This window comes from Hyla sarda, chromosome 7 (assembly GCF_029499605.1).
Source record: "Hyla sarda isolate aHylSar1 chromosome 7, aHylSar1.hap1, whole genome shotgun sequence".
Lineage (NCBI taxonomy): Eukaryota > Metazoa > Chordata > Amphibia > Anura > Hylidae > Hyla > Hyla sarda.
The window spans coordinates 57,152,267-57,168,002 of NC_079195.1; the positions used below are offsets into that span (position 1 = coordinate 57,152,267).

The following is a 15,736-nucleotide window of genomic DNA, read 5'->3' on the forward strand; positions in this document are numbered from 1 at the left end:
GGTATCTTGGCCCATTCTTCCTTACAAAGTCTTCCAGTTCTTTGAGATTTCTGGGCTGTCTGTCACGCACTGCACTTTTAAGGTCTATCCATAGATTTTCAATTATGTTGAGGTCAGGAGATTGGGAAAGCCATGGTAAAACCTTCAGTTTACACCTCTTGATGTAATCCCCCGTGGATTTTGAGGTGTGTTTAGGATCATTATCCATTTGTAGAAGCCATTCTCTCTTTAACTTTAGCTTTTTCACAGATGGCATCAAGTTAGCATCCAAAATTTGCTGAAATTTTATTGAATCAATTTTTCCTTCTACTCGTGACATATTCCCTGTGCCACTGGCTGCAATACAACCCCAAAGCATAATTGATCCACCCCCATGCTTAACAGTTGGATAGAGGTTCTTTTTCGTTAAATTGTGTCCCCCTTCTTCTTCAAACATACCTTTGCTCATTACGGCATTTTGTTGACATATTATAAGAATTTCTAATCTGTAAAGAGATTTTTCCATCTTTCCTTGGCTTCTTTATGCACATTAACCCCTTAAGGACTCAGCGTTTTTCCATTTTTGCATTTTCATTTTCATCACCTTCTAAAAATCATAACGTTTTCAATTTTGCACATAAAATTCCATATGATGGCTTATTTTTTGTGCCACCAATTCTACTTTGCAGTGACATTAGTCATTTTATCAAAAAATCCATGGCAAAACAGAAAAAAAAAATCATTGTGGGACAAAATTGAAGAAAAAATGTAATTTTGTAACTTTTGTGGGCTTCCGTTTCTACGCAGTGCATTTTTTGGTAAAAATAACACCTTATCTTTATTCTGTAGGGTCCATATGGTTAAAATGATACCCTACTTATAAAGGTTGGATATTGTCGTACTTCGGAAAAAAATCATAACTACATGCAGGAAAATTTATATGTTTAAAATTGTCATCTTCTAACCGCTATAACTTTTTTATTTTTCTGCATATGGGCCAGTATGAGGGCTCATTTTTTGCGTCGTGTTCTGAGGTTTTTATCGGTACCATTTTTGCATTGATCGAACTTTTTATTCATTTTTTTATGATATAAAAAGTGACCAAAAATACGCTATTTTGGACTTTGGAATTTTTTTGCGCGTACGTCATTGACGGTGTGGTTTAATTAATGATATAATTTTATAGTTCGGACATTTACGCACACGGCGATACCACATATGTTTATTTTTATTTTCACTTTTTTTTTTAAGGGAAAAGGGGGGTGATTCAAACTGGGAAGGGGTTAAATGGCCTTTGTTAACTTTTTTTCACTTTTTTTTTGCAATGCTATAGCTCCCGTAGGGGGCTATAACACTGCACACTATGATCTCTTATACTGATCCCTGCAAAGCCATAGCTTTGCATGGATCAGCGAGATAGGGGCTCGATTGCTCAAGCCTGTAGCTCAGGCTTGGAGCAATCAAACCCAGATGGGACGCCTCTGCTCACGTCCTAGCTGATTGGGACATCACGATTTTACCGTGATAGTCCCGATCAGCTCGACTGAGCTGCCGCGTAGCGTTTACTTTCATTTTCAGTGACATGATTAACTTTGATTGCCACGTCTGAAGGGGTAATAGCACGCGGCACAACGATCGGTGCCGCACACTAATAGCCCAGGGTCCTGGCTATGAATAGCAGCCAGGACCGACCCGGTGTGATGCGGGGTCACGGCATGACCCCGTTTTAAACACCGGGACCGGGCGCAGGGCGTACAGGTACGCCCTGCGTCCTTAAGAGGTTAATACAAATTTTTACCTGGGGTGCCCAAACTTTTGATCCCCACTGTATATGGCTTGCTGCTCTTTTCATAGCAAAGACCGGGGGCCCCTTTCTGGAGATTGTGGGGGCCCCAATGGTCAGTCCCTCTGCAATCTGACTCATATCCTTTCCTGTGCATAGAGGATACATACCTTTTACTTGGAATAAATCTTTAGTCTGTAATGCAGAAATACAACCACGAACAGACACTGAATGTGCTTCTTTTTTGGTTTGTTGTTTTGAAAAACTCAAGATCGACATTTATTTAAACCAAGTGCAAAAAAATTACGCAAGCCCTTTCCAAAACTTCCAAGTCACAGGACCTTGGAAGGTCAAGGAAAAGTGGCCACTGACTTCTGAAGCTTAAGGGGATCAATCTGTCAAGCATCCCCCATAGCTCAGCAGTCTAGGTTTAGCTGTTCCTGAATTAGGCTGGGTTCACACCACATTTTTGCAATACAGCTCTTGTATCAGGTTTTTGATTAAAAAAAAAACCTGATTCCTCAAAACCTGACTAAACTGTATCAAAACGTGTGTATACATTTTAATCTGTATACGGTTTGAAAAATGATGTCCGGTTGCATCTGTTTTTTTTTTTTTTTAAGAAAAAACGTATACGTTTTTAACTTTTCATTCAATTATGAATAAAGTTTCACTTGTTTGATTGAAATTCCAAGATAAAAAATGGTGCAAAGTTAAAAACCATATGGTGAAAACCGGATGGAACCGTACACACATACGGTTCTGTGTGGTTCCCATTGACTCCCATGTAAAAAAAAAAAAAGTTTATGTTTCAATACGGTTTTTCACCCAGACCAAAAACCGTAGTAGACTATGGTTTTGGGTACGGGAAAAAACTAACAAAACCGTACAGGATGCAAAACGGACACAACCTGATGCATCTTTTGGCATACGATTTTCAATGGAGAGTCAATGATTATGGTTTTCAATATGGTTCCATATGGTTTTCAAATTGAAAACGTATACAAGAACTGTATTGCAAAAACATGGTGTGAACCCAACCTTACAAAGGTGTACAAGAACACACATATCCCATAGGAGAACTGCACCCTGACAAGTCTAATGAGGACTACTGATCAGCAAGCTTATAACTTCCCAAACTTACATATCTTCCTGCTCACCTGAACAAAGACACAACCATCCCCTGTTACTGTTGCCGTGTAGTCTTCTGGGACTTTAGATAGTGATGCCCTTTGGAGAAGAAGCCGGTTATTCTTGTCCACATGGAACTGCTCAAGGAATCCTGACTTGGAGGTGACTGCCACAGTCACATCTCCCTTGTCAGAAAACATCAACTCTGCATACTTGGCCAGAGCCTGAAGAGCCACCACTGTGTCCTTAAAAGGGAAGAAATATAACTTTACAATAGGTGCAAAAGAGCATATATTAACCCCTTAAGGACCCAGCCAATTTTCACTGTAGGACCCGGCCATTTTTTGAACATCTGACCACTTTAACTTTAAGCATTAATAACTCTGGGATGCTTTTACCTTTCATTCTGATTCCAAGATTGTTTTTTCGTGACATATTCTACTTTATGTTAGTGGTAAAATTTTGTCGATACTTGCATCGTTTCTTGGTGAAAAATGCTAAAATGTTATGAAAAAATTTAACATTTTGCATTTTTTTTACTTTGAAGCTCTCTGCTTATAAGGAAAATGAATATTCCAAATAAATTATATATTCACATATACAACATGTCTACTTTATAATTGCATCATAAAGTTGACATGTTTCTACTTTTGGAAGACATCAGAGGGCTTCAAAGTATAGCAGCAATTTTCAAATTTTTCACAAAATTTTCAAAATCGAAATTTTTCAGGGACCAGTTCTGTTTTGAAGTGGATTTGAAGGCCTTTATATTAGAAATGCCCCACAAATGAAACCATTATATCCCCTCAACCATTGCACCGCTAAAAGTATTCAAAATGACATTCAAAAGGTTTGTTAACCCTTTAGGTGTTTCACAGGAATAGCAGCAAATTGAAGGAGAAAATTCAAAATCTTCATTTTTTACACTCATGTTCTTGTAGACCCATTTTTTGAATTTGTACAAGGGGTAAAAGGAGAGAAATCTTCCTAAAATGTGTAACCCAATTTCTCTCGAGTAAGGAAATACCTCATATGTGTATGTTAAGTGTTTGGCTGGTGCACTAGAGGGCTCAGAAGGGAAGGAGCGACCGAGGGATTTTGGAGAGTGAGTTTTTCTGAAATGGTTTTTGGGGGCATGTTGCATTTAGCAAGCCCCTATGGTGTCAGGACAGCAAAAAAAAAACCACATGGCATACTATTTTGGAAACACCCCTCAAGGAACGTAACTAGGGGTCCAGTGAGCCTTAACACCTCACAGGGGTTTCACGACTTTTCGTTAAAGTTGGACGTGTAAATGATTTTCTTTTTTTCCCACAAAAATTCGAGTTTTCCCCCAAATTTAAAATTTTTACAAGGGTTAATAGGAGAAAATGCCCCCCAAAATTTGTAACCCCATCTCTTTTGAGTATGGAAACACCACATATGTGGAGGTCAAGTGCACTGCGGGCGCACTACAATGCTCAGAAGAGAAGGAGTCATATTTGGCTTTTGCAAATCAAATTTTGCTGAAATGGTATTGGGGGGGGAGGGCATGTCCCATTTAGGAAGCCCCTATGGTGCCAGGACAGCAAAAAAAAAACATGGCATACTATTTTGGAAACTACACCCCTCAAGGAACGTAACAAGGGGTAAAGGGAGCCTAAACAACTTTTCGTTAAAGTTGGATGTGTAAATTATTATTATTTTTTTTTTCACAAAAATTCTAGTTTTCCCCCAAATTTTACATTTTTACAAGGGGTAATAGGATAAAATGCCCCCCAAAATTTCTAACCCCATCTCTTCTGAGTATGGAAACACCACATATGTGGATGTCAAGTGCTCTGTTGGCGCACTACAATGCTCAGAAGAGGAGTCATATTTGGTTTTTGCAAATCTAATTTTGCTGAAATGGTTTTGGGGGGGCATGTCCCATTTAGGAAGCTCCTATGGTGCAAGGACAGCAAAAAAAAAAAAACACATGGCATACTATTTTGGAAACTACACCCCTCAAGGAACGTAACAAGGGGTACAGTGAGCCTTAACACCCCACAGGTGTTTGACGACTTTGGATGTGTAAATGAATTTTATTTTTTTTACTAAAATGCTGTTTTTCCTAAAATTTTAAATTTTTACAAGGTGTAATAGGAGAAAATGTCCCCCAAAATGTGTAACCCCATCTCTTCTGAGTATGGAAGTACCCCGTGTGTGGATGTCAAGGGCTCTGCTGGCGCACTACAATGCTCAGAAGAGAAGGAGTCACATTTTGCTGAAATGAGGGGGGCATGTCACATTTAGTGCCAGAACAGCAAAAAAAAAAAAAAAAAAAAAAAAAAAATTGTAAATACATTTCTTTGGAATAAGGACATACCTCATATCTGGGCATATATCTGCTCTGCTCACTGGTCATGGAGGAACAGGAGGGCAGTCAGGGGCCTGGAGCTTCTAGACAGCTGCCTATGGAGCCAGAACAGTGGGACCCCCCCTCGAGGGGCATTATATGGGGTACACTAATAACTAACAAGGGGTACAGTGGGACATAAAATTATAAAACTGGTTATGTTCCCAGAATGATGACCCAGAGCATAGCCAAAACTTAAAAAAAATATGCCCACCCCAAACCCTATGCTCTGAATCATCATTCTGGGAATTTGACATGTGTGGCCGGCCCTAACCTGTTGCCTGACCATTTGAGGCAACATAAAAAGTCCCCGATGACAGTGACTCAGTGACCCATGACCCATTTTTGGAAAAAATACCCCCAGAGGTCTTATCAGTTAATTTTTTTTAATTTTTTTAATGAAATAGTTTTATGGGCAATTTAGTGGTTTTATGGGGTTAAAATTTGGAATGTACTCAGGACTTGGTACATTGGGGTCAAATTATGGAAAATTTTAATGGAGAGAAAATGTAGTACTCCATGGAAGTGTGATACTCCCTGAAGCAGTCCTTAATGCAGAGGCCCGGATGATCGGGCCAAGTGTAACACTGAGTGGTGGTGTCCTTCCGTATCACACTCTGCATTTTTTCTGGTATCAGGACCTTTAGGACTTCCTCTTGGAACTGGAGGTATGTCCCTGTGTTGCCAGCGTTCCGGTACAGTACAAAAGGTTGTACATGGCAACCTGTACCATGTAGACCACAACTTTTTTGTACCATACAAGTTTTTTCCGCATGGCCATGTATGGCTTGAGGACTTGATCTGAGAGATCAACTCCCCCCATATACTGATTGTAGTCCAGAATACAATCAGGCTTGAGGACCGTTGTTGTGGTACCTCGCACAGGGACAGGTGAGCTGGCATTACCATGAATAGTGGTCAGCATAAGGACATCCCTCTTATCCTTATACTTGACCAACAACAGGTTTTCATAGGTAAGGGCACGGGACTCACCCTTGGGAATAGGTGTCTGGATCAAATTTAGAGGGAGGCGTCTCTGGTTTCTCCGCACGGTCCCACAAGTGGATGTGGATCTGGCGGCAAGGGGTGTGAAGAGAGGGATGCTGGTATAAAAGTTGTCCACGTACACGTGGTAACCCTTATCCAGCAATGGGTACATAAGGTCCCAAACGATTTTCCCGCTAACACCCAGAGTGGGGGAACAATCTGGGGGTTCAATACGGGAATCTCGTCCCTCATACACTCTAAACTTGAGAGTGTACCCGGAAGTACTCTCGCAAAGTTTATAGAGCTTCACGCCATACCGCGCCCGCTTCGAGGGAATATACTGGTGGAAGTCAGTATCCCCTTAAAACTGATAAGAGACTCATCAACCGAGAGCTCCCTAAGCGGTATGTAGGCCTCCAAAAATTTGTCCCCAAACTGATCGATGACCGGCCTCACTTTGTAAAGCCGGTCATGGGCGGGATCACCTCGGGGTGGACATGCCTCATTATCTGCATAATGAAGGCATTTCCAAATAGCCTTGAACCACAAGGAAGAACACAGGAATGTTGGATCTTCCTCGTCCTCACTGGCAGATTCGGATTCAGAGGCAAGAAAAGCGTATGCCTCTGCTGCCGAAAATGCCCGGCGAGCCATCGCCTTTTATCTACAGTGGAGGGGGGTTTTGGGTGTGGGGGGGGGGGGCGAGGGAGTGTGTAGTGAGTGCTTGGTGTAACTATGTATAACGGTGTGTGATTAGTAATGTTATGTGAGTAAAAAAAAAAAAAAAAGCGCTGTGGCCAAAAAAAAAGGGGGGGGCAAATCGCAGCACCCTGAACCCCTAATAGGGCCCGGGTCACGCTAAAAAAAGACGAGGCGTACTCTTGAGCCCTATTAGGGGGTCGGGGGGGGGGATAATTTTTTTTTTTTTTACTTTATTACATGGATTTCCCTCTGGTTGATTCTGTCCCTGATCTAGGGAATCTTTGGGTCTCCTGAGGCGATCCGATGGGGGCAGGGGGTCCCTGGCTCCTCTTGCAGCTCTGACCGCTGCCTAAACCCAGCTAACAGTGAGCGCTGCAGAGTATGCCGTTTAACCCCTGCCGGCTGCTATTGGCTGGACGGTCGTCCAGCCAATAGCAGCTCTCCTGGGGGTGTGGCGAAATCGACACCTCCCCATAGATACAGTAGGTGATAGGGGGTGTATTCTACACTCCCGATCACCTTGTATCTCCGGGTCATCGGGTCACACGTGACCCGTAAGACCCGGTATTGCGCAAATCGCAAGTGCGATTTCACTTGCAATTTGCGCCGATTGCGGACAAGGGGTGGTCTGATGACCCCCCTCGGCATTTGCGCGGGGTGCCTGCTGATCCCTGCCCGGCGCACGGCAGGGACCGGAATTCCCACGGGCATACCTGTACGCCCTGGGTCCTTAAGACCCAGGTACAGAAGGCGTATGCATAAGCCCTAGGTCCTGTACGGGTTAATAAATAAATGACATGTAAACACAGTTATGATACATCACAGAAAAATTATAGATATAATCCATGGGACCAGGCCTTATACCACGTAATATGTCCGTCCTTAGGGCCAATTTCACACAAATGTAACATTGCTGCGTTCCAGTAAGTCCCTATAATGTTGTCAACTTATGCCATTAGACCTGTGGTGGGGCTAGGATTTAGGGGCGTAATACAATCACAGAAATTCAGCTGTATTATTCCAATGTTAAATTGGACCAAGTAAACCCATAGGTGATACCCTTATGGAAATAAACCAAATCTGCTTGTACAATAAATGCTTAAAAGCAATAAAGGTTAATGTCACCATCTTCACCTGGATCTCTGAAAAATAGAGCAACATCTTGAGGGTTTACATGCAGAAATCGGCTGATCTCTCAGATCAATGTACTTGACTTTTTATAGACTCAAGTCTTGGTTTTCTGAGCAGAATATAAGTCTTCTAGCAAAGAAGAATTGCTGGTACCTCTAAAGGCCCCATAAATAGGGATTAGCGAATCGAAACCAGAGGTGACGAATTCGAATTTGTTACGAATTTCAGGAAAAATTTGATTCGTAATGTGGTGTCCCGGTACCGTACATCATAACGTACCTTGTGTGCTAAGTCCCCAAAGTCAGAGTTCTTGCCTACTGGTAGGATCCTCCTAGTGGGATAACCCCTTTTCACCTCTTCCTTCTTTAATTTTATTTGTTTGATGTATATAATTTGTACATAATATAGATATGTATAGTACTTCCAGGACCTTAGGTCACATGACTACTAAGCCTACTGTTAGGTTAAGCTTAAGGACCTTCCAGGTCACGTGAGTGGGTCACATGATGTACCACAATGCTTTGTGAAAGGATTGACAGGTGGTGGGAACCAGTAAGCTATGAGACTGCCCCCTTGCCATATAAGGGCCCTGTTACCCAATCATCGCTCTCTTGGGTTCCAGACTAGCAGAGAGAGAGGAGTTCCGCGCATACCTTCAAGACAAAACTTAGGCCTGAAGCCTGCTAACTTCAGCCGAATACAAAACCTGAGTTCAACTAAACTCAATCCTAATTCTAAGTGACTACTAAACCTAAAACCAAACCCTAAATTCAGTGGAACAGCGTAAAGCAAGCTTCAGAGCTTATTTCCCTACAAGGTCCCAACCAACTGTGAGGAACCTAAAGTCTGGTCCTCTGTAAAGACTTACTACTGTTAACCTGCATAAAAGTTGCAGTAAAGTTATTTCCAGTTTACTAAACCGTTGTGGACAATCCTTTATTCCTCCCTATCGTTCCTGGGATGGGTGGCGGTAGGATATATATATAGAGAGGAAGAACCCGCACCCTGGTGTCACGACAGTTAAGGGTTAATCCAACACCCTTTCATCACTGCACAGCTACACCCTACCTACCCTACATCCCCACAAGCTCACCACAGTAACGATTGTGAATATCACAGCGATTAGATTGCGCGAATCACTTCAATAAACTCCATTTAGTGCAGTCCAGTCTCCTGGGGCTAGGCATCTAAAAGGGCTGATCCACATGTAAGCACATGGGGCAAGGAATCCTGGGAAGGCGGGAACAAGGGTCGGCGGGATGACCCTGAATCACATGCAGCATGCAGCCTAACGGCAGCCAGCCAACCCTGTGAAGTCACAGCCCTATATGTTGGGCAGCCATCTTGCGGCCAGTCACATCAGCGTAGTATGACAGAGAGAGAGGAACAGAGAGCAGTGTGTTGCACAGAAAATAATTTTTACAGCAGCGATTCACCTCACATCAGCGTTCTATTAGCGTATTGTACTCCCCTCATATACGCACTAAGTATGTCAGGCAGAGAAGTGCCAGAACATGCACAGAGTAGTGGCAGAGGCCTAAAGTCATCAGGCAGAGGTTGCAGCAGACTAGGGGCGAGAGGCCTGAGCTCCCAGTATCAGCTAGCGGTCGTGTCTCAACCAGCAACCCATCTGCCGTCATCTATTGGTTAACATGGTCATCTACTTCATTATAAGTGACATCTGAACCCCCCAGTCAACAGTCTGTGGGTTCCTGAAACACAACCCTCAGTTGACATGGCCCGGGAGCAGTCGCTGTCCTCCCATTGCCTCTGTCCTATGTTGTTCCCTCCCCTACAGAAGTATCTTATGCTGTGGGTTCAGCTCCACTATTTAGTGAGGATGATCTACTAGAGGACAGTCAGCAGCTACTGCCCAGCCAAGAAGTGGAGGAGACATCTGCCACTTCCTCCGCTAGGCGGGCAAGTATTGATGAGGAGAGTGGCGTGGGAGGTGGTGTTGCGAGCGTTCAGGCTCTTGGAGCAGACACTGTTGAGGAACATGAGGAGGACATCGGTTTTGTGCAGACAAAACTCGATGATGATGAAGCCGATCGCAATTGGGAGCCAGGTGCAGAAGGGGCTTCATCATCATCAGGAGAAGAGGGTTGCAAGTTGCCCATGAGGCAACAGCTGAGCCAGCCAGGTGGTAGCATGGTTTGCAGTCAGCATGGTGGCAGAAGTGGAAAGTTTGGAGCCCGGTGTAGACCACCTGCTTCGCGGCAGCCTACCTTCCCTGGAGGTAGTGGCACAGGAGTTCCTGCAGTAGCAGTCAATCAGTGCGGACTGTTTGTGGGAAAATCAGCTACTTTGCGGTGTGGCAGTTTTTCATCAAGCATCCGGAGGATGTTATCCTGGCGACATGCAAGATGCGTCGGCAGAAAGTGAAGCATGGCCAGGGTCCCAATGTTGGCACCACGGCGCTGCATCAACATATGCAGCGTCACCATAAAGCGGCCTGGGAGAACCGTGCCTCTGTGTGGTGGTCAAGCCTGCTGCATCACCCAGTGGCACATCGCTCCCTGTTTCAGCCAGCCAAGGCTCCACCACCTCAGCTGAAGGGAGCTGTGTGTCATACCCATCTTCTTTCGCTCCAGATGCTCCTGCTCCTTCTACTTTGAGTCAGTCATTCCACCAGCAATACATCAGCAAAGCCTTGTCAAAGAGACAACAGTATGCGCCCACTCATCCAACAGTGCAGAAGCTGAATGTGCTCCTCTCCAAGTTTTGTGCTGCAGGCCCTCCCTTTTCATGTGGTGGACTCTGCACCTTTCAGAGAACTGATGGCTTGTGCCGAGCCGAGGTGGAGAGTCCCAAGCAATCATTTCTTTGTGAAGAAGGCAGTACCAGCCCTGCACAATTTTGTGGAACAAAAGATGGGCCAGTCCTTGAGCATGTTGGTGTGTACCAAAGTGCATGGCAGCGCCAACGTGTGGAGCTGTAACTACGGTCAGGGACAATACATATCCTTTACGGCCCTCTGGGTAAATGTGATTCCTGCACAGGCACAACAGCAACTTGGACAGGTCACGCTGCTTCCACCTCCACGCTCTCAGGCTGTTGGCCCTGTGACAGTGTGCGACTCCACCTCCTTATTCTCCACCGTGTCCTCAGCCTCCACTGCATGGACAAGTCCCAGTGCCCCTCCAGCATACCATGTGTGGTTTGCCTTGGCGAACGGGGTCACACAGGGGAGGTACTGCTAAAAATCATTCATCAAAAACTCGAATCAATGTTTACTCAATGAAAACTGGAAAAGGGTACCATGGTGACCGACAATGGGAAGAACATCTTGTCTCCACTGCGACAAGGAAGTCTGAGACATGTGTTCTGCATGGTACACGTGTTCAATCTGGTTGTCAAGCAGTTCCTGAAGTGTTCCCCCCATCTGCAAGACATCCTAACAATGGTAAGGAAACTTTGCATGCACTTCAGCCACTCGTAAACCGCAAAGCACACCCTCCTTGAGCTGCAGCGTCAGAACGGTATCCCCAACATAGTCTGATTTGTGACTTTCCACACGTTGGAATTCCACCCTCCATATGTTTGGACCGACAATACAAACAGAGAAAAGTCATCACCGATTTCTTGATGATCCAAGCGGATAGGGGACTCCCCTGTGTAACTTTAATTTCAACCAGTGTCAGCTCATACGTGACTTCTACCGTTTGCTCAGACCCTTTGAGGAAACCACCTTATTAGTCAGACGTCATGATTACGGCATGAACAACATCATTCCAGTGCTTCATTTACTACAACATGTGTTTGAAACGATGGCTAGTCAACGCACTGGGGGTGTGGCGTCTACATCTCATGGCCACATGAGCCCTGTTGGGGCTGAACTGGAGGAGGAGGGGCATAATGGAGCACAGTTATAGTTTTGCGAGATGGGCGGTTTTTCTAGTCATTTGACAGGAGAGGAGGAGCAGGAGCAGCCAGAGGAGCTAGAGGATTTTGAGGAAGGTGAGACAGAGGACCCAGACACACCGTGGCAGTATGCTGTGGAGATAGAGGCAGGGAGTCCCTCCGTGTCATTTGCACAAATGGCATGATGCATGCTCGCTTGCGTAGTGACCGCCGAATTGTCACCATTTGGCAGTAGGATGACTTCTGGCTCTCCACCTTATTGGACCCTCGCTACCGCCATAAAATGGAGGCCTTTTATACACCCACTGAGAGGGAGGACAAACTGACCTACTACCGAGACATCCTACGTAGTCAGTTGGTCGATGCCTATCAGCGCCATCATCCATCCTATCGCAGGTCTGACTTGGGGGACCATCTGCACTCAATTTCCACTGCCATGGCTGCTGGGGTGGGGTGGAAGGAGCAGTATCATCTCCATCAGCAGCAGCCTGAGTCTACAGTTGCTGATGTGTAGCTTTCTTCACCCGCATAATAAAGCAACTCATCAGCAGCAGGTAGACCTCGAGCAGGACCTGAACCATCAGGTTGTGGCATACCTTGACATCACCATGCCAACACACTTTGAAGATCCGCGGCAGCCAAACTTGATTTGTGGCCGCAACTACCAGAGTTTTCCATGTCCTGGCTGGCCAGTAGTTTGCCATCAGGGCGAGTGTTTAGTGCATCGGAGGCCATAGTAACCCCCAGGAGAACTCGTCTGTCCACAAAAAATGTGGAGAGACTGACCTTTGTGAAGATAAATCAGGCATGGATCAGCCAGGATTTCCACGCACCAATGCCTGATGCATCAGAGTAGATTGACCACGGTGCCACACCAACACTTCACAAATATGGATAGTTGAAAACATATTTAAGGTGCTGCTCCCCAGTTATAGACATTCCTCAGCATCAGACCACAAGTAAGTATTGAGGATATGCATTAGCTAAAACTTAAAGGGGTACTTCGGTGCTCAGCGTTTGGAACAAACTTTTCCGAATGCTGGAGCCGATGCCGTGAGCTTCTGACGTCATAGCCCCGCCCCCTTATGACATCATGCCCCACCCCCTTAATGCAAGTCTATGGGAGGGGTCGTGATGGCTGTCACGCCCCTCCCATAGACTTGCATTGGGGGGGCAGGGTGTGACGTGATGAGGGGGTGTGACATCATGAAGCGGAGTACCCCTTTAAGTTTTCCTAGGATAAAATATATGTACCCAACTTTTTTTTTTAAATCAAACAAAAGGAAAGGTGTGCAAAAAACACCATGTGCCACCTACACCACCAAGTATTGATGTGATGCAAAGACCTCTAAAAGGGAACAATGTATGGTCCATTGTAACCGTTAGGGTAAAAACTTCCCCTGTAAGGCCCTACTCTCGCATTATTAATTCCCTTGCATGGCCCCACACAGGATCCTCTCCCTGTTTCCACCTACAAACACTGCCATTTCACAGGGTTTTTAGGTGGAAATAGGGAGAGGTTCCTGTGTGGGGCCACCCTTTCTAGTGCGAGTAACACTTGCCAAGAAGGGGATTAATATTGCGAGAGTAGAGCCTTACAGAGGAATTTTTACCCCCACCTGCTACAATGGACAATACCTTGTTCCCTTCCACCTTTTTGAGGAAAGTGTTACTTGTCTTAAAAAGGGCGGCCCCACACAGGAACCAATCCCTATTTCCACCTAGAAACCCTGGGAAATGGCAGTGTTTGCAGGTGAAAATAGGGAGAGGTTCCTGTGTGGGGCTGCCCTTTTTTAGAGCGAGTAACACTTGCCAAGAAGGGAATTAATAATGCGAGAGTAGGGCCTTACAGGGGAAGTTTTTATCCCCACCAGTTAACATGAACCATACATTGTTCCCTTCCACCTTTTAGAGGTCTTTGGATCACATCAATACTTGGTGGTGTAGGTGGCACATGGTGTTTATTGCACACCTTTCCATTTGTTTGATTTCCAAAAAATTTGGGGTACATATATTTTATCCTAAGAATATTATTAAAAGTTAAGTTTTACGTAATGCATATCCTTAATACTTACTTGTGCACACTAACACTTTTACAAAAGAGAGTGTTTTCTTCTGCCTACCTGCCTCAGCTACTATTTTGAAACTGCCACCCACCTGGTGCCACACATCTGATGCCAAGTTCTCCTTTTTTCACCCACCTTTGTCACCGGGTAATGGTATTGCCACCCTTCCCCCCCCCCCATGTCACCGGGTCACATTCAGGACTCCTGATGCTGCTGTTGCCACCTCCAGGCTGTCTCATATTGCCACCATATGTTCTCCTCATGCTGATGTCAGCTTCAGGCTGTCTCATTCTGCCACCATATGTTCTCCTCATGCTGCTGCCCCCTCCTGTGTCATTCAGCCTGTATATGGTCTGTTCTTTCTGCTACCAACTACAGGCTGTGTCATTCAACCACTATATGGTCTCCTCATGCTGCCGCCAACTACAGGCTGTGTCATTCAGCTACTATATGGTCTAATCATGCTTCTTCCACCTCCAGGCTGTGTAACTGTACCGCTATGTCTCCACATTCTGCTCTCATATTAAATAAAACTTCTTAGGTTCATCTATTTGAAATCTTCAATTTAAATGTAAAAAAATATCTTTAATCTTTTCAATTGTGAGGCCCTATGGTCTTGTCAGGCTGTTGCCACCTCCAGGATGGGTCATTCAGACACTATATGGTCTCCTCATGCTGCCGCCACCTCCACAGTGTGTCATTCAGCTACTAAATGGTCTCCTAATACTGATGCCACTTCCAAGCTCTGCTGCAGTGATTCTAATAGTGAAGTCTCTAATCTGCATGTCATACTGAATAACAGTATTATTTCACTAACCCAGCACACACCCTATGCGTGTTACAGCAAGACAAAGTGTTCTACACCCCTATTGAGGCTCTCTGTAGGCCAGAAATAGCCAATTTTAATACAGATTCGTAGCGAATAAATTCACACCGAACCAATTTTTTTCGGAAAATTCGGCGAATCAGCTGAATCAAATTTTTCTAAAATTCTGTCCTCTCTACCCATAAACATGATAAACACTCATCCGAACCTGTTTATATCAGCAGGACCAAATTACTATGTTACATACATGGGCACCTATCTAACCCCCCGCCATAAGATTGCCAGGTGGAAGAAAGATTCAGAATTTTTTATTTCAATACCGAATCCATTTGTCCTCTGTGGAGATGAGTTGAGGTTAGAGGTTTCTAGCAGCAGCTTAATACCCTCTTCCCAATACTTGCGTCGTGCCATTGTGACAAGGCATGCTGTTGCATATGTACATTGTGCTTGAGCCTTCCACTATAAGAGTATATTGGACGAATTTTGATGCATACCAGCCTGGCATATTCCAAAAGGACAACATGTTTGGCTTATTCTAGAGGAATTAGGGCCTATGAATACTTTCTTGATGTACATGCTGAATAAATTCTATTTGCATGTCTTCCACAAACAGTATCAATATGCATCAGAAACCTATGAAAAAAGATTTCCCCACGTCTACTACAATATGCTCCCGGCAGGCCATTATATATATATATATATATATATATATATATATATATATATATATATATATATATATATATTTTTTTTTTTATAATATATTATACTGAAGAACAAAGAGAGATGGATCCAGCTCGTGCAGATAAAAAGATTTTAATCCATAAGACAAGGAGGATCCAAGTAACGCGTTTCAAGCGCTGAATGCGCTCTTAGTTATGACTAAGAGC

General features: G+C 44.4%; 1 protein-coding gene across 1 annotated transcript in view; it reads right to left on the bottom strand.

Annotated features, from left to right (window-relative positions):
• The window catches only part of LOC130281670 (alpha-2-macroglobulin-like), a 206,361-nt gene that overhangs the window by 16,968 nt on the left and 173,657 nt on the right, over nt 1–15,736 (bottom strand). Inside the window, exon 31 of the mRNA XM_056529135.1 lies at nt 2,923–3,138. Within this exon, the coding sequence (XP_056385110.1) occupies nt 2,923–3,138 (216 nt within the window). The remainder of the gene's footprint in view (nt 1–2,922; nt 3,139–15,736) is intronic.